The sequence below is a fragment of the Polistes fuscatus genome, unplaced genomic scaffold (assembly GCF_010416935.1).
Source record: "Polistes fuscatus isolate 324 unplaced genomic scaffold, CU_Pfus_HIC Scaffold2, whole genome shotgun sequence".
NCBI classification, from domain to species: domain Eukaryota; kingdom Metazoa; phylum Arthropoda; class Insecta; order Hymenoptera; family Vespidae; genus Polistes; species Polistes fuscatus.
Window position 1 is genome coordinate 11158339 of NW_025113096.1, and position 22011 is coordinate 11180349.

Consider the following 22011-nt stretch of genomic DNA (forward strand, 5'->3'; position numbering starts at 1 on the left):
CATTTAACAAATTAAAAGCAGCAATTCGTGCCGATTTAATCCTTTTATCCTCAGTACGATGAGCACCGAAAAAAAGGCTTAAATTTATTCTTACTTTAAGAAATTCTACGATGGCTCCAAAACACTCATCCGCGTTGCAGGTTGAAATTGATAAAGGTTGATCCGTAATAGGTTTAAAATGAAGTAAATAGATATCGACATAGGTTGAGATTATTTTCAGACATTCTTCTTATCGTAGCTACGAGAAACAAATCGTTAAAATTGTTAATAAAAATGTTACCAATTTTTCAAATAATAAAATAAATATTATAACTGGAACAAAATAAAAATTCGATGAGGAATAATCTCGAAAGTAAATCAATTTGTATATTTTTGTACGTAACGATAATCTTTTTATAATATTAAATAAATGAAGAGAGAAAAAAATATAAGCACCATAAGATATAATATAAAGCAGCCATGTTTTCGTAAATGTACACACGAATGTTCCGTAGGGCTCTCTCTCCTTGCCTTAATGCTCCATTGTTTTTGTCCCTTTCTCGGTAAAATCAGTTCCCGGAAATTCACGATTGAATATTTATTTACATGACGAACGTTACCTATCTCATTCTATTATGCCTCGTTTAATATTTTTTAACGGAGATAGACTCATAAATACGTATTAATAACGAAAAGAGAGAACTTTTACAAAATTTCAAACGAAGTTACTGTCTTCTTTCGATTCTTTGAAAAGAATAATTAGATTATCGGCAAATTAATAAACCGACTTGAAGAAAATATATATATTTTCTTGGAAAATTTGTATACTCGGTACCGAGATAAGCACCAAAAAATCTCTCTTACATTAGCTCGCTTCCAACAGACGTTAACGCAAACACTCGAATAACTGACTCCAATGGCCACCAAGCGTTCATAAAAACTTTGTATGTGTTTGTTTCCTGAACGCATGATTTTCTTACCAATGTATTTACATACACGGAGAGAAATTCTTGGAAAAGTCCGGGATACTTATCGTAATGAAAGTTTATAGGTTGTGTATTTTCTTATTTTTGAAAAGAAATAAACGCAACTGAAGACGTACAAAATGGGATAATATTTTCTTGTCGATTCGTCGTAAATTTATTACAAATTACTAATAACAAAATATATTTATTTTCTTTCCTTACGAAAACGATTTATAGAAAAATCACAGTACGATTTCGGTCTAATCAAAATATATCTTCGAAGGAAAGACGATGAAAAAGAAAAAAACGAAGCTCTCGAATTCTTATATTCCTCGTGTAAAATAACGATCCCATATGCGTTTTGTATTTTTCCTCGATAAAAAGTAACGATATCGTTTATACAAACCGAGATTTTGACGTACTCCTTCTCAATTTTGTCAAACTGTCATACATTGGCAAACAAACCTAAATGGTCGCAGAATACCACTGATTTGCGACGAGCACGAATAAAGAGAAAGAGAGAAAGTGAGAGGAGAAAGGAAACAGGAGTGAGAGACTTGATACGTTGGACGAGGATCTCGCAACAGAAACATTGCCATCAGGTCATGTCTGGCTGATTTTCTGCTTCGAATCGAGCGTGTTCGTCCTTTTAGTGATCCCACCGGGGAGTGCGAGAGAATTCGACTCGAGCGACGTCTGGAAAAGCGACGGTCCGAAGAGTCGGAGAGAAAGAGAAGGTTGCTGTGTACGAAGAGGATCGTTTCAGGGTTGGTAGTGTCGATAGCAAAGATAGAGAGATAGATATAGAGAGGGGAAGGGCGGGGAGCAGGGAGAGAGAGAGAGAGAGAGAGAGAGTGGTGGAGGAAGAGGGCTACGCGCGCGCTCGGCAGAAGGGTGGAAATGGGGATGAGAGAGGGAGCGCCGGAGCGTGTAATTGAGTCCCGTGCACGATCGCTACTTTATCGACCCCCTTATGCTACTCCCACCCCTTCGCCACCCTTTCGCCGTTGCTCCAGAATCCACTGGAAACCACCACCACCACCACCAGTATAACCAGTAGCGTGTTCAACCCTAGACGATCCACCCCCTATCGCCGAGCTTCGTTCCTACTAAACCCTCTCCTTTCCTCTCTTCTCTTCTCCTCTCCTCTCCTCTCCTCTCCTCGCCACTCCTCGTCCTTCTTTCTCTCTCTCTCTCTCTCTTTTCCAGCGATATCAAGCGAGAGATAGTCAAATGCCAAGAAGACAAGGACGAAAACGACGACGAGTGGAAGGGTGACTTCTTGAGAATCGAGAGCTAAAAGAAAGGAAGCGGACTATGGAGGAAGAGAGAAAAAGGAAAGAGTCTATCAGCGTGTGTCAGCGTTCTGAAAATTGATGAAAACGAGCTACCGTTCTTCCGCGCGTCTACAAACACCATCGCGAAGATCAATTTCAGGAGCTGAGACCGGGAGTTACTTTAACTATCATTCTGGTATACCTCGATTTCCATCGACCGCTCGTTGAAAATCGAATCTATGATCCTCCCCGTTGGTACGATTATTTGAGAAAGTTATGAAAGTTAAGTTAGCAAATCGTCTCTTGTCAATCCTTAGAGATGTCTTGCATGTTCCGCATAATTCACGTATATAAAAGTATATGTGAATATGTGTAACGTAGATATATCGTTCCTCGTTACAAAGAAAAGCAAAGTACGGAAAGAACGCGTGTTTTTCTCGATGTTTCCGATTGCGAATCACAATGGGCTTGCAATTGTATCGCAATTTACCACATCCTCGAACGGAGAACGTCACGGAGGTACCATCATCATCGTGCAACATAATTACGGATCTACGGAGTTGCTTTCCTGCGCGATCGCAACAAGACGACGGCTCCCAACGAATGCACTCGAGTGCATCCCTCTGTGCGCAAGACATAAGATATAACCTCACCGTCTTCTCGCTTTTTATTCGAAAATGGTTTTGTCTTTGTAAGAGCACCAAAAAGTACCTCAATTTCCATCTTGTTACATAATACATAGGCGTATACTTGTTTTTTTCCTCACATTTTTAGTGTGCCTTGAAGTAACAACCAAGAATAACGAGCGAAACTTTATTACCGTTGAGCGAAACCTTTCAATTGTATCGTAGGCGGATTTATACGATCACATCTTGACACTTAAATTATTTATTAATTATCCTTTTCCGCATTCGTAATCGCCCATAAAAGAAGCTCGCGCGAGTCAACAGATCATCGACGGGATCGCTGTTAATCGCGATCGCGATCTAGCAATCGTAGATTGCGTCTAATTAAAAATAAATTTCTTTCTTCGCGTCCGAGGAAAAAAGAAAGCGAAGAAAATAGGAGAGCCCCTCTTCTCCCTTCTTATCGAGCGGAAAAAAAAAAGAAATGAAAGAAAGAAGGAAGAGAAAAAGAAAGAGATTAAACCCTTCGGTCCCGCGAGATCCTTTAAGGCGGAGTACGCCTGACACGCATAACAGAGAAATGATTTGATTAAAATGTAAAGGAGAAAGCAAGCCGGAGAAGGAGGTCCTTCTGTTTGCGCATTTCACGGTCCGCCTGTAAAAAAGCGAGCTAGTGGGGCTAGCCGTTAGACAGATGGCAGTCGGCGCACTCAATGGCCTGAGAAATTGGATTGCGTTTAAACTCCCGCACGTTTTCAGCTTCGAAGTGCAGATACCGACTCGTGCACCAAGACAGACCTTTTTATGGACGCTGAACCAAGCTAAACCAAAGAGCCAACCAATCCCAGCCTAACGACTCTCCTCTGCTTTTACTCCCCCTCTCCTCTCTTCTCTTCTCTTCTCTCCTTGCTACGATTTCGCGAATCAAAAGCGTAAAAACCCTTAAAAACGTCTTCAACTTTTCGTCTCGATTCCGTAAATGCTAATTGACGTATCATCGTTCGAAAAGAGATGGAAGATACTTGGAAATAAACGCGCGCGTCATCTGGATTAACGTTTTACGAAATAATGATACAGAAAAAGAGAGAATGAGAAAGAGAAATCGAATTGGTAGGATCACGCATGTCGCGAGCTAATCGTGAGTAAAGCGACCTAAGGCAATTTTCGTTTCGTACAATGACCAATCAAACCGATGGAGCAAGCAATTTTCTGTGAGTAACGCTCCGCACACGTTTAATGTATCGCGCGTGACACACAAACCATCACCTGTTCTCTCTTGCGTACCATCGACACGAATCAACTTGAACAAAAGTAAAAAAAGTATTTTCAATAAATACGTATAACGTATTTTCAATAGAAACGTATCAACGGATCTGCTAACAGTACGTTATAAAAGAAATCTTTTAAAATTAGACCTTGAAAAATTAGAAAATAAAGAAGAAAAATAAATATAGGAGGAAAATGATTAACAATATCGTCAAATTCGATTTTAATATCGATGGTTACAACAACAAAAATATATCTGCCTTGTCAAAAAAAATTATTTTACGGTGACCTATTTCACAACTAACCGTAATGATTTATCGTACAAGTGGTATAAAAATATTATTACCGCGCTTGATCCTTGACAATGGCCACTTTATAACCTACCGCTTAATACTCCGATAACATCTATAAATCAGATCTATAGATAATCCTCGCGTCTTCCGAGAGTGTGTAGGCCTAAACATCGTTTAAATTATAAACTCCATTGAACTAAAAAAGATAAACGATTATCTAAAAACGAAAACTTGAACATAAATTTCATCTAATGTAAATCAAAGAGACAATGAGACACATGGTAAAAGCAAATCTTTCATTGTTCCTCGAACGAAATTTCTTTGATACTGCATTGATTTTCATAACAAAAATTCGTGTACCAAACTATATGAAACATCTCGCGTACTATCGCTTTATTTTCTCTCAAAGTTTGTTCCACTCGAGAACAGCTTGGAACGAATCGGATAACCGAGAGAAAGATATGGAGATAGAGAGAACAAACGTGGACGACTTTGGTCTAAAATCTTTCAAAGAGCGAAGAGGAAGATTCGAATCAAAGAGATAGAAAGAGAAAGAGAGAAGGAGAAGTGTGTGGGTGAACAAGTTGAGATTCTCCGGAGCGGATGGTGATGCAAACACGTACAGGGAGGTTCCGACGGGTGAACCACGTTGAAGCAAAGTAGGGAGATAAGGGCGAGTGGTAGGGATATCGAGAAAGGTGCTTGAGAAGGGAAGGAGAGGTACAAGCCTGGTGGCAGCAATCACCGTGAGTGGGCGACACGCGCTTCTCGTGGGTTATCAGCCTGATGAGGTACTTCCAACCCTCTCTTTTCCTCTCTTCCTCTTTCTCCCTTTCGATGTCTCACGCTGCTGCTACATTGTCCGATGAAACGATAGGAAGAGAGAGAGAGAGAGAGAGAATTTATCCTATACGTAAACTTTGCTTACCGGATAGATCCAGCAACGACCGATGCTTCACGACTATTTTACACAAATTTTCTTTCCTTGGAGTAGGTTATTATAATCTTCTGTATAACATTCGACATTTATTCACATTGAAGGATTACGATACACGATGACGATAATATTAACGATACCTTACTTTTTCAATTGGAGACATTACATTTTGTAAAAAGAAAAAATAATATTTGTTAGCAAGAGGAATGAATAAAATAAACAAAAATTCGATCGTAGAGTCCAAGATTGCTCGACTATATTCACGAATGTTCGTTCGCGCTCGTGCAGAGTTTCACCATATGACGATACCATACGAGCGAGGTAACTTACAACAAGGAAGGGGGGCTTGGTAATGATAGCAGGGTTCATGCCTTCGCGACATGTGGCGACATTTTAGAAGCTTCAACTCCGAAACAATTTCTATGAAAATAAACATGAAATATTTGGATCGTTTGGATCCAAAAATTTGATATCGCTATTATAAATTCGGATACGCGTAACGATCGAAAGTAGCAAAAAAGAGAATAAAAGAAAAGGAGGGTGAATGGGGGGAGAGGGGGGGGTAGAGTGCCATTGGGTTTGTCGAGTAGCAACCGTAATGAGCGTACGTAATCGATGTGGCTTGTTTTAAGGGATGCACTCTGGATGGTATTTCGTGTAACGCGACACGGTTCGAACGTGATTGCATCGCTTCGTTCGAGCATGCGCGAACAAAGTTTCATAATAAAGTACAAAACTAATCGATCAAAATCAATTCTCATAGACGACGGCGTTGTATAATACATTCCAACCGAATCCTCGTCAAATCACTTAAAGCATCGCGTATCTAAGGGACCTGAAAAATATTGCTACATAAATACCTTACTTCCTTCGAGTAGTTAGAAATGGCGAATCTACAATCTTCTCTTGCGTCTCGATCGATCAAATCCTTAACGAAAGTCCGAGAATTCGATTGATGACGAGAATTTTGTCATCGGCCGAGCAAAGCGTTGTTCCTGTGTTCGTAGAAGTGAGAAAGGGATGGAATGGAGAATAAAAGGAGATAGAGAGAGAGAGAGAGAGAGAAGGGGGAGCAAGCGTAGCCAGAAGGACAGGCACGCGTGTGCGTTCGATCGGCAACGGTAATCAATCACCTTCAAACTGCGGTCGTACAATGCATGTTGTGCCACCAGAATCTGCTCGCTCAAGAGCTATTGTTGCCACCCACGTTGTTCCTCTTCTGCTGCCCACCTTTATCCGCCGATCCATCCTACCCATCCAAAGCAAAGTCGCTCGTAAATCGGGACTGTTTGGACTTTCGGATCCGGCCTCGATTCGATAATATCGTTTTGTTTGAAAACGCATTTACGTGACGTTGCAAAGATCGAATAGCATTTCAAACATTTTCTTTTGACTGTTCCACGATGGATATCTGGATGGAGAAAAAGAGAGAAAAAGAATCTCACGTTAATGAGAAAGATTTTTTATTAGTGTTCCATGGAAATCACCTTATTCGAACGCGTAGTAAGAAAGTAAAAAATAATATCTACTATACTTCACAAATTTGAACAAACGGACATATATATGGGAAAAGGTTTTCATAAGATAAAGTAAGCTTCTTCGAGCTCGAAAAACAGATTTTAAGATTTGCCCTTTTGTATTGAAAAAAATTGACATCGTAAAATCGATAACGAATGTTCCTCTCTTCGCAATTATATAGAATCAGCAAGAATTTTCATGTATGAGAAAATTTGAGATCGATACACCAAGGCACCAACACCACCCTCGCAATTAAGTTGAAACGTTTAATCATGGTAAAGAATCTCAGAGTGTAAACTTTGAAGTAGAGTACAATAGCAGAAAGCTAAATGTTAAACAAGGAAACCTAGGAAATAGATAGCGATCAACTAGGAAAAAAAGAAATTCAACGTCTGGTTTAGTCTAAAAAGAGAAGCCAAGATGAGATGGGGGTGAGTATGCATCTTTGGGGTGGCGTATCATTCTTATATCGTTGGCCTCGGCAAAAAGCGCAAGATCGTGGCGACGCGTGCCACTTGGGCACGGTGTTATCGCGAGACACCAGCCAGGAGCCAGCCACTCGACCCTATCCAGACGCTGCTGCTTCTCGTCTTATTTTAGTCTTTTTTCGACATTAGGATCCTCGGAAAACCTTAGTTCCTCGAGTGCGAGTATCGTCTAAGATACACGGCCACTTTAACGATTAGACAAGAGAACAGCCGATGGCGATTAAATGCGTTTCTGGAAGACATCTCTCGAAGCCTTCCAGAAGAAGGTTTAGAAGAAAAAAATCTCTCTGAGGCATTTTTTCGAGGAAAAGATTTCTCATTACTTTCGCGATCATCGCTGGACATAAAAGTGACATCGGTAAAGGAACGGGAGATAAAAAATAGATCGCATTATCTACCAACGGAGGGTTAAAAAGAGATGTACGAGCATCCCGATCAAAATAATATGCCGAGGACGTGTCCGACCGCGGAACAAACCTCGCGCTTGACCACGGAACGGAGTACTTTTATGAGAAACGATTTATTATCCAAACGACCCGATCTGTCCGTGAAAGATGCGTCATCTGGATCCATGCTTTCCAATAAATGTCTCTTCATCTTTTCTATATCTCTGTTACCTATCTCACGTTTTCTATGACTAACGTGAAACTGATATACAAACGATTCACCTTTGCGTCAATTAGTATACCAAATTTTTCACATTTCAACTAATTCACGCTAGTCGTTCGCATCGTCGAATACAACGAATTAATTAGACCATGAATTAAAAATAATGAAGTACTATCTACCAATCTATTTTCGCTTTTCAAGAAGTACGAAAACAAATTTATTCTCTATGCGCACGTTTCAAAAAAAAATATATATATATATATGAAAAACACTTCTATTCTATCCTACTTTCTCCAATCCCATTTCTCTCGCACGAATCTCCTTCCTCCGTGTAAAATCTTGTCATAGTTTTCCATCAACGGAAGCAGATCGTATTTAATGAAAAAAGAGATAAATATTTTCAGCATTAACGCTATCTTACACTTTACGCACGAGTGCCTGTTCACACAACGAATTGGCACGCGATCCACGGGATTCGCGTGTATAAGAATAATTACACGCAGTTCGCATCTTCTAGCGAGTATTTGAACGTATATGATATCGCATTTTGTATATTCGCTTATATATTTAAGCGATGCGTTAACAATGCATAATGCATAGCGATCTCATCGTCAAATTTAGAAATCTACTTTTATATCTGATTGTGAGTATAAAAAATAAATAGATAAAGATATGAGAAATAACTATAAGAGAAACAAAGAAAGTAAAAAAAGAAAAGAAAAGAAAAGAAAAGATTTGACCGCGAAAGCATTTAATCGAGATACTTCGCGTCGATCTCATCATTCCTCGCGAGGTACGAAAGAGGCAAGAAAAATCGATGCTACGGAAACCAATGGAGTCATAAAATCAATCATAACGGAAAGGTTATAGCCGATTTTATCGCGATAACTATACGCCACGCGAATATATATCCTCGTCCAGTTAGAGCTCGAATTCTGTATTAATTAGGCAGCACGACAAGGCGAAATTATGGAGGTACGGTTGATTCATTAAATCTTTAATAGTCGTTATAAAACCGGTATTGTAGGAGGACGCGTGCATGTACCATATGCCTCCTCTTTAATCACAAAAAAAAAATAAAAAAAGATCAAAAATTCTTTCTTCAATAATTAAAATAATACATTTTTTATACGAACATATAAAGAAATTTAATCGAGTGTAAGAAAAACGATGGAATCTATCTCAGAAAGATAGATCTAAGCACTGCGGAATAGATATTACTACGGATGTAGAATTTCGTCAGGGTGGCACGTAGGAAAGGGACATCGCGACGGGTGACTAAAATCACCTCGGCCCGTCGATCCTATCTCTCTATCTCTTTCTTTCTCTTCCTCACTTGAGAATCCAGCTCGAGAAGAATGAGAAGAGGATGGGGGGCACCCCCATCGGTAACTACGGCACGGATCTCGCGCCATTACTCAGAGATATCGTGCTGCTGTTTCTACCGCTAGGAAAGTCGGCATAAAGCAACCGAGAAGACGAACCTGGCCGCCCATCGAGCTCGCTTCGAATACCCGCGTAAAAATGACTTGTGTCAACGTGCCTTTACGGACCCCCTACCGTTCCATCGCCATCACCTGGCTACTTGAGGGTCTTGTTTTACTATGACTAGAGAAAAAGAAATAATAAAACAAAAAAGAAAGAGAGAGAGAATGAAAACTAGAACACACGGTACAAAGGACAATGCATTGTCATCGGTCTTTGAAAATTTATTGGTTTTATTATTTATTTATTTATTAAAGTTAGTTTATCATAGATAAATAATTTGAAAAGCACCTCTTGTTTCGAGTTTGATAGCACGATTCTTGCATGTAATTCCAAGGTAAAAAAAAACCTGACTTTAATAACTCCGTAAATAATCGGACGTTTCCCCTTCTTCTATTTCTGTTAGGGGCGCGCACGCGGTCATCGATTCGAAAATGATTAGTGATAATGTCAAGGGAGTAGAGGAGGCACGTTCACGATGCGTCCGTGCTCCTCGCAGTCCGTGACTCCTCTCGTCCGATACGCGATTCCACCTAATTGAAATAACCACAGAGTAGGGTGCCGAGAGAGAAAGAAAATAAGACTCACAATCGGCAAGGTGGACGATGATCTCGGAGAACGATCGTGGGCGATCCACGTCCGGCGATATCCCATCGAGATCGTCAAATGGATGCCTCCCGTCTTTCTACGTTTTCTCGGCAGCCTGCATTTCCGCTCGCACGTGCCGATTCGTCGAGGGGATTACGAACCCTCCAAGTCGAACCTTTCCAATGACTCCTTCTACTTCTCTTTCGACCATTCCAAAGAGAACGAGAGAACAAGAGAGGTACGATCATACCAATGAAAGACCGAGAATCAAATCACTATCGTCCATACCCATCATTTGCCACTGCTCCTACCTTCGCAATCTTACTTTTTTCTATCTTACATGTTATTTTCCAACCGAAACTTGTCTTTCCGGCAAAGATTGAACTTTACTACTCTTGTATTCGAGTTATCGCTTAAAAGCTTTAAGCTACAGAAAATTATTACAAAAACGTTAAGTTAGAGCAATGATTCTTAATTTTTCTCGAAGTCACGAAACACTTTTGATTGTAAGAAAAATTTGGAAAACACTAAAATCACTAATTGTAAGATCATAAAACTAACAACGAAAGTTAAGTCTTGTTTGTGTTTAAAACAGAAGCATAGTGTCACGCTTGTGATCGGCGACTCGACCATCGATCGATGCCACGTTTTCATAATTTCGCGGAACACTTGTAGTAAATTCGCATAACACCTATTAAGAACCACTGAGTTAGAGGGAGGAAGGAAAAGAACGAGAGAGAGAGAAAGAGAGAGAGAGGAAAAAAGGAAAAAACGTATAGGGGAGTTGGAAGCTGATAGTAGATTTAATTGTAATGACCCGAGATATACTGAACGCGATCCGTACGATAAAAAAGGAATAAATCCTCGTAGGATTCCCACGTGAATCGTGACCGTAAACGTACGCTTTTACGGTCCACAGTCGATACGTCGCTCCATCATAGATATATCTACCTATTGGCTTCCGGGGTAATCCTGAAGGACCTACCAAACGAAAAAGAATAATAGACTATCCTATGATAAAATACAGACTACGATACCTGCTTTCTAAACTAACTCGCAAAATCTCTAATCTTTCGATGAACTTTTCTCTATCCTCCCAATGTTCTAAAAACATATTGTTCGATGAAGGCTCATTTTGAAATGGCCACGGCATATCTTTAGCTCCTTTAATTTATATTTCAAACACACACTACAAGATTATTTATCTAGATGAATTATTTAAATATTTACTGTATATTTGCAACCTTCAATTGCAGGATAATAGTAAATAAAAGTTCATGTTACATGGTATAAATATATTTATGCGAATAGTTTTTTTCTTTTCTTTTTTCTTTTAATACGAATGTGTGTCTACATATTTCGACACAGTACAGTGCTAATAAATGCAATTATCTTCAACTGGGTTCATAGTGTAAAAGTTGTTAAAAGATTTTTCACGTAATACTTGTTTTAAGAATTAATAACTTAATGTGTGTCTATTCGTGACTTACCACACGATTTTAATAAGATAGCCGATAGTCCTTCGAATCGAAATGATAACGTACCTCGCCTTTTAATGATAACCGATCGTCTGTGTACCATCGTTTAGAATTATGACGTTCTTTATCCATTGCGTCGATGTACACAGTACGTAAAGTTAAAAAATGATGAAAAACAATGAAAAATGATGGAAAAAGATGTATGATTTATAGTCAAAAATGTACACATTTCACTAATATCTTAGACATGTGTACGATTTATATATATCTGATCGATAAAGTATCATTAATCTTATAATGTAAGAGTGCTGTCAATTTTCTGTCCTCGCTTATTTATATGATAACACATAACAATACTCTTCAATATACTAAAAAATACGTTTGCATTGCTCGAATGCAATTAAATTGTCCGAGAGTTGAAGGTTTGGCGACCGAATTTAGCTGCCATACGCGAATCGTCTAGAACAATTTTTTTGATGTTATCGTTTGTTTGCATATTTTTTTTGAATATATGACAGAATATATATATATATATGTACATACATAGATATACATATGCATATATTATGACGTACTTATATGCAAGAGAATCGAAGCGTCTCTTAATATCTCCTTTCTCCTTCTAATGTTACAGCGTAAGCTAATTCTTTAAACTATCTGACATTCGTCCAATTTGTCGATGCTACGATTCGCTGCGATTCCCTCATGCTATGCCAATAGATATCTTACAGACTCTTTATAAAACTTTAAATACCAGAATTCATCTTTCATAAACAAACTATTGAGTTTGAAAATGTTGTCGAACGAGTAATACCATGATTGTTTTTATAATAAATTTAAAAAGTTATTTTTTGTGTAATACTTTGCACTTTTAACCAATACATTAGCTTGATAGCACCAATTTATTAATCGTTAGATAAAACAAAAAATAGCATATCTATTAATTTGTATCAAACTTTTTCCAAAAGTCGAGGATATTCAATGTGCAGATATAATTTGTTTCAATGTTAAAAGCAAAAAAGAAAAGAAAATATATTCTTTGTGCTATGCATATCAATCAGGATTATTTGATCTTGTCAAAATTAATGCTATTAACCTTATTTAAGAAATTTTTAAAAAATTTTAAATAATAAGGCCAAGATATAAGAATTTTGTATATGGAATGTATACACAGATAAAAATAGTCAAATATAGGAAACGCATAAGCAAACCGCAGTTGTTGCGCTGATATAAGCGGCTTCTAATACGCCCCTTCAATGAATACTTCTTTTTATATCTTAACATTCGTACAGACGTAATTTCCTCCTATCGTTAATCTACTATGGAGGAGATAATCACCTGATACATTTTAATGTTGTTACTTCGTAGTCAGGGATAATGTATTGCAAAATCAGTAAAATGCTTTACAAAAGCATACATCTTCTTTTCTTCACCGGTTCTGGGGGCTCTAATGCCGCCAATATAGCTTCGTCGAATACATTTTTTAAACCTTTCTAAAATGAACATTTAAAAAGATCAGTAGATACTAAGCAGTACAAATAACTTAAATTCAACTTATTTGCAAAAAGATATACCTGTGTCAAAGCACTACATTCTACATATTTCACAGCTTTGAGCTCTTTTGCAAGTTTTTCTCCTTGTTCCGCTGAAATTGGTTTCTGCTTATTTTTTGCAAGTTTCTCTATAGTAGCAACGTCATCTCGTAAATCAATCTGAGTACCAACTAGGAGAAATGGGGTCCTCTGACAATGATGAGTTATTTCTGGAACCCACTAGAACGACCATTGAGATTTAATATTTTAAATATTATATGTTATTCGATACGCAACTACAAATGTTATAGCGGTTACCTTTTCTTTAACATTTTCAAATGACGATGGTGAAACAACTGAGAAACAGACAAGAAATACATCTGTTTGCGGATAACTTAAAGGTCTTAGTCTATCATAATCTTCCTGACCTGTAGTATAATTATAATGCAACGTATATTTAATCTATGCAAGTAATTTGCCTGTAAGATTTAACCAGTAAAGCTATTCATTGCCCTTACCAGCGGTATCAAATAATCCTAACGTATATGGATCACCGCCTATCATTACTGTTACAGCATAGTTGTCAAAAACAGTAGGCACGTATTCCGAAGGAAACTTATTAGTTGTATATGAAATCAAAAGACATGTTTTTCCCACAGCTCCATCTCCGACCACAACACACTTTATTGTTTGCATCTTACTCGCTGCTCTCTATTTCCTAAAACATTGACAGATCAAATTTTAGTAATAAAAAGGTACAGTAGAAACTATTTTAATGATTATGTACTTTATAAAAAGCAATAAATTTACAAGAAAAATCTAATGTTACATCGATCTAATTACTGTATCAATAATATTATTGCACATATATTATTCTATGATTCCTGATAAAATACAAAAATTGAAAATGCTAAAATTTCCAACAACGAGCTCTCATAACCTAAACTCGACATACATATGTGTCGTGTCAGAGTAACGAAGATTTTGTGAAGAATTTTCATCAATTTAAAAGCAATACAAATAGAGTTAAATATACCAATCGTCATTATCGTTAAACTAACAAAACTATCATTACTATGACCGCAACTTAAAATATATAGATAAAAATGTACAATGAATGACTTACCTAGTATTGTACTATCGCCATTAAAGATTAAAACCACGAATAAGCTTTGAATATACGTCAAGAAAACTAATAAATGTAAGTGCATTTAATACAACAGTTCTTTTTTTTTTAATTCCTCCCACTTATCATCGCAGTCTCAGCACTTGTAACTTTTAGGAGTTCACTGTTTCAGAAGTAAAATTTATTACAGGCCTGAAAACTCGCAATTTTCCTCTGGATCATAACGCGCGGGTAATATTTGAAATTCTTTGAATCTTATCTACGTAATCTAGACAAAAACTTTATTAATTACATACAAATATATTTATTTTCATCAATTGTTAAAACAGTCTTAAGCATTTTTTACAATTTTTATCTTTTAACAATAGAACTGCTTTTTAATCGAATAACGTTATAACTGAACATAACCAAAATAACATTTTAAATTCAGTAGATGGCAACACTGTTACGAAACTTGACTATAGCAAAACTACTAAAAAAGAAAGATAGTTAGAATATAATGAAATGTAATTGAACTCTTTTTATGTTCCTTGAATATGTCATAATGAATCTTTAAAGGGTTATTGGCACATTTCTATTACATGACACTATGGATATAAATGATAAATGCGCAATAAAAGGAACAGTACAACCTCTCACTCCTAGTAAGACGTTTGATTCCTATATCTAAAAACTATTTACAAATATAATCTCTGCTCGTAAATAACTTAACATTCATAGTTTACTGTATTGTAAACAATTATTCGTAATAAGCTAATGCTATTATTTGTAGCAGTATCATCATTTTCAAAATCTTTAAAAGGAAAAAATTTAACTGGAACTGCTCGTCATTTACGAGATTTAGCAGCTAATGTTCATGAGATTATTCAACTATGGAATAATAATATTCTTGAAGGAATGGATATCTTAAAATCTATAATACAAGAAAAATCCAATAAAAATTATACCATTCGATTACAAGATTACTGTGACAACCTTGAGGAACTTTGCCATACCATGGTATACTTAGTTAAATTATATTTATAGAATTTATGTATATGTGCATATAGTCATATATAATAGTAATTATCGCATTTATTTCATGTGTTACAGAATAATCTAGTAAAGAATTTGGAGCAAATAGTACATCAGATAAATGCTCTAATAACATTGGATAAAACTGCAATGAAATTATTTACAACTTGGCCAATATCTGCATTTGGTATTAGTATAACTTTTAAACACTTATTGTTGATGTACAATATTAATAAAAATGAAATATCTTGTAGGTCGTACAGTGGAAATGATACATACTGCTTATAGTAATGAAATGCAAATGAAATATAAAGTTCTGGAAAATATTGCTCATTGTCACACAGAACCACAAAAAATGTTATACCTCTCCACGTGGCTACATCAACCTTTGCTATCTAAAAATGTAACAATATTACTAGAAGCGATGCTCACAGAAACTGGACATAGATAACTACAGTAAGTATATTATATATGTAATGCATGATTTTCAATTTTTTGCTTTAGAAAAGGGATATATAATAACAATATATAGCGTTATTAAGAAAAAAGTCCCTTTATTTTTTTTTCTTGTTTTCTTTTCCTTTTTCTTTTTTTTTTTTTATATAGATATCTTTGCATAAATTTTGTAACACAACTGAGAATATGTTATTTATATATAAATAAGTAGTACCTGAGATCATAACAAATAGATATAAGTAAACATATAAATTAATGGATGTGTTGCTAATCTTTGCTAATGCGCTTAAACAAAGTGAATCATTACTTCACATCTTTATTTTGGAAGTTGATAAATCAAATGATTTTTATCGTGAAATATCAGTGAAAAAATACTGATCCATGTGTTTCCATTTTACCCAAAATCATTAAAATCAAACACCATTTTAAATATAACTTTTAAAATATAGATGTAACAATGAAACACTTTATATATGTATATGAGGAAGAAGTATAAATCTTACACATAATTATTTAAGTATTTTCCTATGTCATAGCACTAGTTAGAATAACAGTCACACATAATTACATATACATCTCACGACTTATTGTAAATATTTTCTTCGTATAATATAAAAAAGTGTAGAATACATATTTACAGATAAATACATAAGGAAATTATTTTATGCAGTAATAAGAAAAGAAGACGAAATCTCCTTTGCTTGAATATAACAATTTGCTTTACAAATTTCTTATTTTATTATTATTCTTATTTTTTTATTATTATTATTCTATTTAGATATTTATATAATTTTATATATAGTTGAAAAATAAAACTTCCTCATTCTATAACTGTAAAAATTTATGGCAAAGAATATCATGAAAAAAAAATATTAAGATTAAATCAAAATGACATAAAAGTATTAAAATAGTTAATATTACATTATATATATAAAATAAGAAGTAAATTGTCTATATATGACATATATGATTATATATGACAACCTTATTGCTTATGTTAAAATGAAATTTATATATTCGTTAATTTATTCTTCTATTTCTTTTTGTAGAATAAATATTGGCTCCTGAATATAGCTAAAAATTGGATGAACTATTTTTGACAAAATTCAAAGCTATTAAAGGAATTAAGTTTTAAATTTTATCTAATAGCAACCATTTTTATACATTGTGTGATCCAAAAAATAACTTTAGGATATCCGTTTAATATACAGGAGAATATTTTTGTTAATAACTATGTATATGTACGAATTATATTTACATATACGTTAGACTAAATAATATTGTACATTTTTACAATCGTCTATAAAAAAAAAGAAATATATGAATTACCTAATAAGGGGTTTTATTCTACTTTGAACTAATGCAAATTCACATATAAAGTTTATAGAAACAAAAACATGTAGCAATCATCAAAAATACATTTGTTTCGTATAAAAATTCAAGTAGTTGTACTGCATGTCTAACATTATTATACACTGCACAAATAATTTTAATTAGTATAATACTATTATTCGCGTAATTATCTAAAAATCAACTTCTAGCATTTCTATTAAATTCTTCTCTTAGTGTTTCAAAATCAAGATCCGTATCTAAATTTGTATTATTTGTTATGATATTGCCTTCCAAGATATTATCAGGCATAATATTTTTTAATCGTTCGGATACTAATTCATCAACTAAATTCGTTTGATCTACCATATTTAAATGTTCGACTAACTTATCGTCGATTAAAAGATTTTTGTCTATTCCGCTGCTGCCATTCAAAATATCTAAATGCGCCATATGATCATATTGACTTACTTTTGACATTTCCAGATTGTCTGTACTACCAAATATATTAGTATCATAATTATTAGAAATAATTGGTACTGTATCTTGCAAGACAGAAGAATTTTCTGAAACTTTACAAATCGAAGTTGCAGGTAATATTTTACATGGATTTGTATCCAATGTAGAACTTTGCGATTTAGCATTATTTAATTCCAACGTACTTATAGATCCTATTTTAGAAACCAATTTTTGAAATCCTTTAACAAAGTTCTGAGATCTATCTTCTATATTGTTCAAGTTACTTTGAATATCTTGCTTTTCGTATGATCTCAGAGTGTCGTTATCAAGTTTCATTAAGTCTTGTTCTACCGACTCTAATTTCATAAAACCTTCATCATCATCTATATGTCCCAATTTCGATTGATTGTAAGTACTTTCTATTTTGTCAAAAATTTCCGAATGGCTCGACGATCCTAAATTATCAGTTAACTTTGGAAAATTTTCTTTATGAGATTCTGAATTTGAAAATTTGGGAACTTTGTTTGCATGTAATTTTTGGAACCCTGAATTCTCCGAAATATGATTTGAAATTGCAGAATTTGAAATAAAAAGTTCAGAAACGTTATTACCCTTACTATTCTCAACAGTAGGGTTTTTTCTCATTAATGTTAATGCAGATAATACTTCTGGACACACTGAATTTGATACAGAGTCAGTTCTCCTTTCATTCATAAATTCTGGTATACTAAGATCTGAACTTTCCGAAAACCCACTAGACATTCTTTCTTCGTTATTTTCTTTAGATTCTTCACAATTGGCTATTTTCATTATTTTTGCTGGTGGTTCTTGATTTATGTATGAAGTTTCTTCATCATGACTAAGCGCGTCATTATTGATTTTATATAATCCAGGATTAACACCCAAGGCATTGCAAAGTAATTCTTCTTTAATGTCTATTAAATCTTCATCAGATTCTTTATCATTATTTACTAAAGATAACATTTCACCGGCTTTCTCTCTTATTTTATCCATCAATTGTTTGACCTCTTGTAAAAAATTTCTAACATTGTTTTCTGATTTTAAAACTAGTAACTCGTATAGAGATTGTGCATTAAGTACTGGTTTTGCGGCTATCTTTATTATTTCAATATCTTCACACACCGATATTGCTTCTCTTAGTTTTACTTTACGCCGTTCCGATTTAGCTTCGGGTGTAACATAAGCCCATGGTCCCCTTTTCTTCCCCTTACGTTTTAAGGGATCTTGATTGTTAGTTTGTTTGAGTTCGGGATCGGGCGTAGGCGGTGGTAACTGTTCAGGACTACCATGATCCGGATGCAATTCAAAATGCCTTGCCATACGTGTCCTTCCCAAATATACTTTCATACACGTAGGACATCTAAAATGATCAGATATTTTTCTCTTTGGTATTTCCAAACCTGTGAGAAGTTCTTTAGGTGACTCCTCATCTTCAATCTTGTCATTGTTTGTATTATAGTCACTGTAACCGCCGTCCGAATCATCCAAGTCAGGTTGTAAGAAATCTGAATGATGTAAATGTTTGTAATCTCGTACCATATGTCTCGGAGGTCTTGTAACCCTACCAGAACGTGTTCTGGCTATTCCTTTCTTTTTGTCATCCTATTATTAATTCAATATATATTATTTATAAATCATTTTTATATAAATTATACGTGTTTTATTTCTTTAAATAAAAATAATTACTTTCAATTCGACTTGCTCTTCCTCATGAATTGTTGCTGTTTTTGATGGGATCAAAGAAGGCCTAATAGTATTTTTTTTTGGTCGTCCTCGTTTGCCACCACGATTTTTTATTAAGGTTCCAGGATTATTCAAATTTGAAGCTAATTCTTCTGGTAATAATACCCTGTATAAAAATGCATAAATTTTCATTTATTCGTATATATTGAAATAGTCATATTTTTACTCACTATTCGCTACTTACTTATCCTTATTCATAACTGACCTATACACGATTGTCTTATCAGACATACATGTTTCTTCAAGTTGATGACGTTGATTTATTACGTGAAAAATTTTTTTCATACAATTCGGCGGAAGCTGTTGTGTGCTAAAGTCAAATGTAAAAATAATAAACTATACAATATATATAACAAACTATGTATATGCGTGCACATACACGTACAGTTACAACAATTATGTAAAAATAATTATAGTAAATGTATAAAAATTTGTTAACATTACCTACGAAAATGATGACCTTGTTGCACTATTTGTATAGGATTTTCACTAGATCCCAATGGTTTAGATGTATCTATTGTTTCTGATACAACTGGAGATTTTGTAGAAGGTATTCCTTTAGATTTTTTATTGATCTTCGAACATGCTCCATTTACAGATGAATTAATCTTTTGTTTTAAAAAACCATTTTGGAAAGATTCTGTTTTGTCAGACGAACCATTCTGCTGTATGATTGGTGTTGTTTGTAAGAAATTTTGTATGTTGTTAATTAAATTACTAGAGTTTAATGTAACTGTTTGATTTTGTTTAGTATAATTGTGTAAGACTGCTTTAGTTTGCGGTTTCAAGATAGATATAGGTGTCGATGATGTTTGCGTTGGTTTTAATATAGAGGTTGAAATAGACGTTGTTTTAGAATCTTGTGTTTTAGCAATCGGTGCTGTTCTAAATATAACCGGAGAATTTGTCTGCGTTATAATCTTTGTCATAGGCGTTATTAAACTCTTTTTTCCTGTTAAGGAAGAGGCCTTAATTAATTTTGTGCCAATTTGAATTGGTTTAAGTTCCGTAGATATTGTCGCATTACTAATAACTTGTGCAGGTTTTGGTACTGTTTTAGTTATAGTAGAAGCATTTTTTAACACTGGCGTTAAAAGCTGAGATATACTATTTTTTTGTAACGATGATGGTGAAGTTTTTATTGCTGGTGACATTCGTATCTGTGAAGTGGTTGCATTTTGTGATAATACAGGAGCACTATTTACCACAGTATTGGCGATCTGAGAAGTGTTCGTTTGATTCCCTATTTCGCAGTTTCCCGTTATAATGTGAGATGTATTTAATAACTGCGCAGATACATTATTTGTGTTCAAAAATTGAGTCGTAATAGGAGTTGCTTTTATTATTTGCGGCGACAAGGTATTGATCACAGTTGCCTTGGAAAATAACACAGAATTGGAATTTGAATTAATATTGATCGTTGGCATTCCATTGATAGAATTTAAATTAGTATTTGCAAATTTATTTATATTTTGTATTAATTTAACATTTTTTGCCGGTTTCAATATGGTTTGCGCAGGCTTTAGAATGAATTGAGAAGATGGCAAAATTATTGGAAATTTTTGTAGGATTTGTGCTTGAGAACTGGACACTTTGTTTATTGTTTGATTTTGTGCCAAGTCATCTTCTACTACATAGCATGAGTTATCTTTAGTTTTAATTTGTCTAATGTCCGTCATTATTGTATGTATCTTTGGTTGTTCTAAAACTATTTTCTGCGTATTCGAATTGTTTTGTTGTATTTCCAATGTTTGTGACTGTGAATTAATAGGTTGTCTTTGTAAACATATATTTCCTAAAGTCAAATTATTTGCGATAGTTTCATTCTGCAATTTATCATTTGGAGAATCTTCATGAATTTGCCATTCCGGATAATTCATGCACTCTGTCTTAACAATATCATTAATCTCCCCAACATTTTCTACTTGATCCGTTTCGAAATTAAAATCTTCCTCTGTAAAATTGGTATCTTCTGGAGATACCGAGCTTACATTTTCCGTTTCACAATGATTATTTGCCGTAATGTTGTTTGTATCGAGAATATCGTTAGCTTGATTATGTTTATACATAACCTCTTCGTTTGAAGTTATCTCAAAAGTTAAACCTAACGACTTTGCCTGTTCCGGGGTGAGATGAATCATTTGACAATCATTTTCATCGCTTTCCAAAAACGTTACAAAATCATTTCCACTATCATTATCGTCAACAACTTGTTGGATTGCTTGTTGTAAAAGATCAGATGAACCAGCCGATAGAGTAACTGCATCGTTTGTAAACACGTTCGAATCCTCAATTTGTGCCATTTCCTATAGTTTTACAATGTTTTAGTTCACGTAACAAAAATTATACTTCATCAATTAATAAAATCATATTTTGAGAAATATTGAAAAAAATTTGCTAAACAAAAATTTACACAAAACAGACATTAAATTCTTATTATAGCAAGGAATGAAAATGTTGTCTCGACCATTAAGTATAACTATACAATACCTCTTGTGAAAAACAGAATACCAATTAGTAACCATAGATCTGCTAAAACTAAAGATCTTCAGTTAGGGATATTCAGCGGTTGCATTCACCACAACCGCGGCGCACCAATCGCACTAGTTCCGCTATCAGATACAAGGTGACCACGACTTCATCGTCGTTTCTCACTAGCGGCAAAAGTTACCACGATTACTATTTAAAGCGGTATGGATTTCAGACCAATCGGGTCTCGTGGATGTCTAAAACAGAGAGCACGCCGTCAGCCTTACTGATGAGTCCTAGGCGCGTGCTCTCGGGACGAAACATAATTATGGCTCTTTCTATGTGGCGCGACT

At 34.9% G+C, this 22011-nt stretch overlaps 3 protein-coding genes across 5 annotated transcripts; 1 reads left to right on the forward strand and 2 right to left on the reverse strand.

Moving 5' to 3' along the window:
- Nucleotides 1–11342: 11342 nt before the first annotated feature.
- Nucleotides 11343–14544, reverse strand: LOC122516406 (cdc42 homolog). 2 transcript variants are annotated; one of them, XR_006303562.1, is made up of 6 exons: nucleotides 14168–14544; nucleotides 13560–13759; nucleotides 13360–13469; nucleotides 13084–13281; nucleotides 12848–13002; nucleotides 11343–11968 (listed from the first exon to the last, which is right to left on the reverse strand). XR_006303562.1 is itself a non-coding variant. In XM_043634186.1 (5 exons), the coding sequence occupies exons 2-5, from the start codon at nucleotides 13735–13737 to the stop codon at nucleotides 12913–12915; spliced, it is 576 nt and encodes a 191-aa protein (XP_043490121.1). In that variant the 5' UTR covers nucleotides 13738–13759; nucleotides 14168–14544; the 3' UTR covers nucleotides 11343–12912. The 2 variants fall into 2 exon arrangements, 1 of the variants encoding a protein (XP_043490121.1); XM_043634186.1 differs by having other exon boundaries at nucleotides 11343–13002.
- Nucleotides 14545–14629: 85 nt separating this feature from the next.
- Nucleotides 14630–17079, forward strand: LOC122516405 (cyclin-dependent kinase 2-interacting protein-like). Its single transcript, XM_043634185.1, has 5 exons — nucleotides 14630–14811; nucleotides 14940–15166; nucleotides 15260–15368; nucleotides 15436–15637; nucleotides 16687–17079. Exons 1-4 carry the CDS (start codon nucleotides 14757–14759, stop codon nucleotides 15630–15632), a joined length of 588 nt encoding a protein of 195 aa, XP_043490120.1. The 5' UTR covers nucleotides 14630–14756; the 3' UTR covers nucleotides 15633–15637; nucleotides 16687–17079.
- Nucleotides 17080–17167: 88 nt separating this feature from the next.
- Nucleotides 17168–21989, reverse strand: LOC122516402. 2 transcript variants are annotated; one of them, XM_043634178.1, is made up of 4 exons: nucleotides 19634–21989; nucleotides 19374–19499; nucleotides 19133–19295; nucleotides 17168–19048 (listed from the first exon to the last, which is right to left on the reverse strand). In XM_043634178.1, exons 1-4 carry the CDS (start codon nucleotides 21490–21492, stop codon nucleotides 17168–17170), a joined length of 4029 nt encoding a protein of 1342 aa, XP_043490113.1. In that variant the 5' UTR covers nucleotides 21493–21989. The 2 variants fall into 2 exon arrangements, with proteins under 2 accessions (XP_043490113.1, XP_043490114.1); XM_043634179.1 differs by having other exon boundaries at nucleotides 19395–19499; nucleotides 19634–21988.
- Nucleotides 21990–22011: the final 22 nt, after the last annotated feature.

Coding starts and splice junctions, on each gene's coding strand:
- LOC122516406 (XM_043634186.1), bottom strand. CDS start 13,737: ATGCAAACAATAAAGTGTGTTGTGGTCGGAGATGGAGCTGTGGGAAAA. Junction 13,470..13,559: donor AGGATTATTTGATACCGCTG/GTAAGGGCAATG, acceptor ATTATACTACAG/GTCAGGAAGATTATGATAGA. Junction 13,003..13,083: donor AATGTAGTGCTTTGACACAG/GTATATCTTTTT, acceptor TGTTCATTTTAG/AAAGGTTTAAAAAATGTATT.
- LOC122516405 (XM_043634185.1), top strand. CDS start 14,757: ATGGATATAAATGATAAATGCGCAATAAAAGGAACAGTACAACCTCTC. Junction 14,812..14,939: donor AGTACAACCTCTCACTCCTA/GTAAGACGTTTG, acceptor TATTATTTGTAG/CAGTATCATCATTTTCAAAA. Junction 15,167..15,259: donor AGGAACTTTGCCATACCATG/GTATACTTAGTT, acceptor CATGTGTTACAG/AATAATCTAGTAAAGAATTT.
- LOC122516402 (XM_043634178.1), bottom strand. CDS start 21,492: ATGGCACAAATTGAGGATTCGAACGTGTTTACAAACGATGCAGTTACT. Junction 19,500..19,633: donor CAAGGTCATCATTTTCGTAG/GTAATGTTAACA, acceptor ATTTGACTTTAG/CACACAACAGCTTCCGCCGA. Junction 19,049..19,132: donor AAGAGCAAGTCGAATTGAAA/GTAATTATTTTT, acceptor AATTAATAATAG/GATGACAAAAAGAAAGGAAT.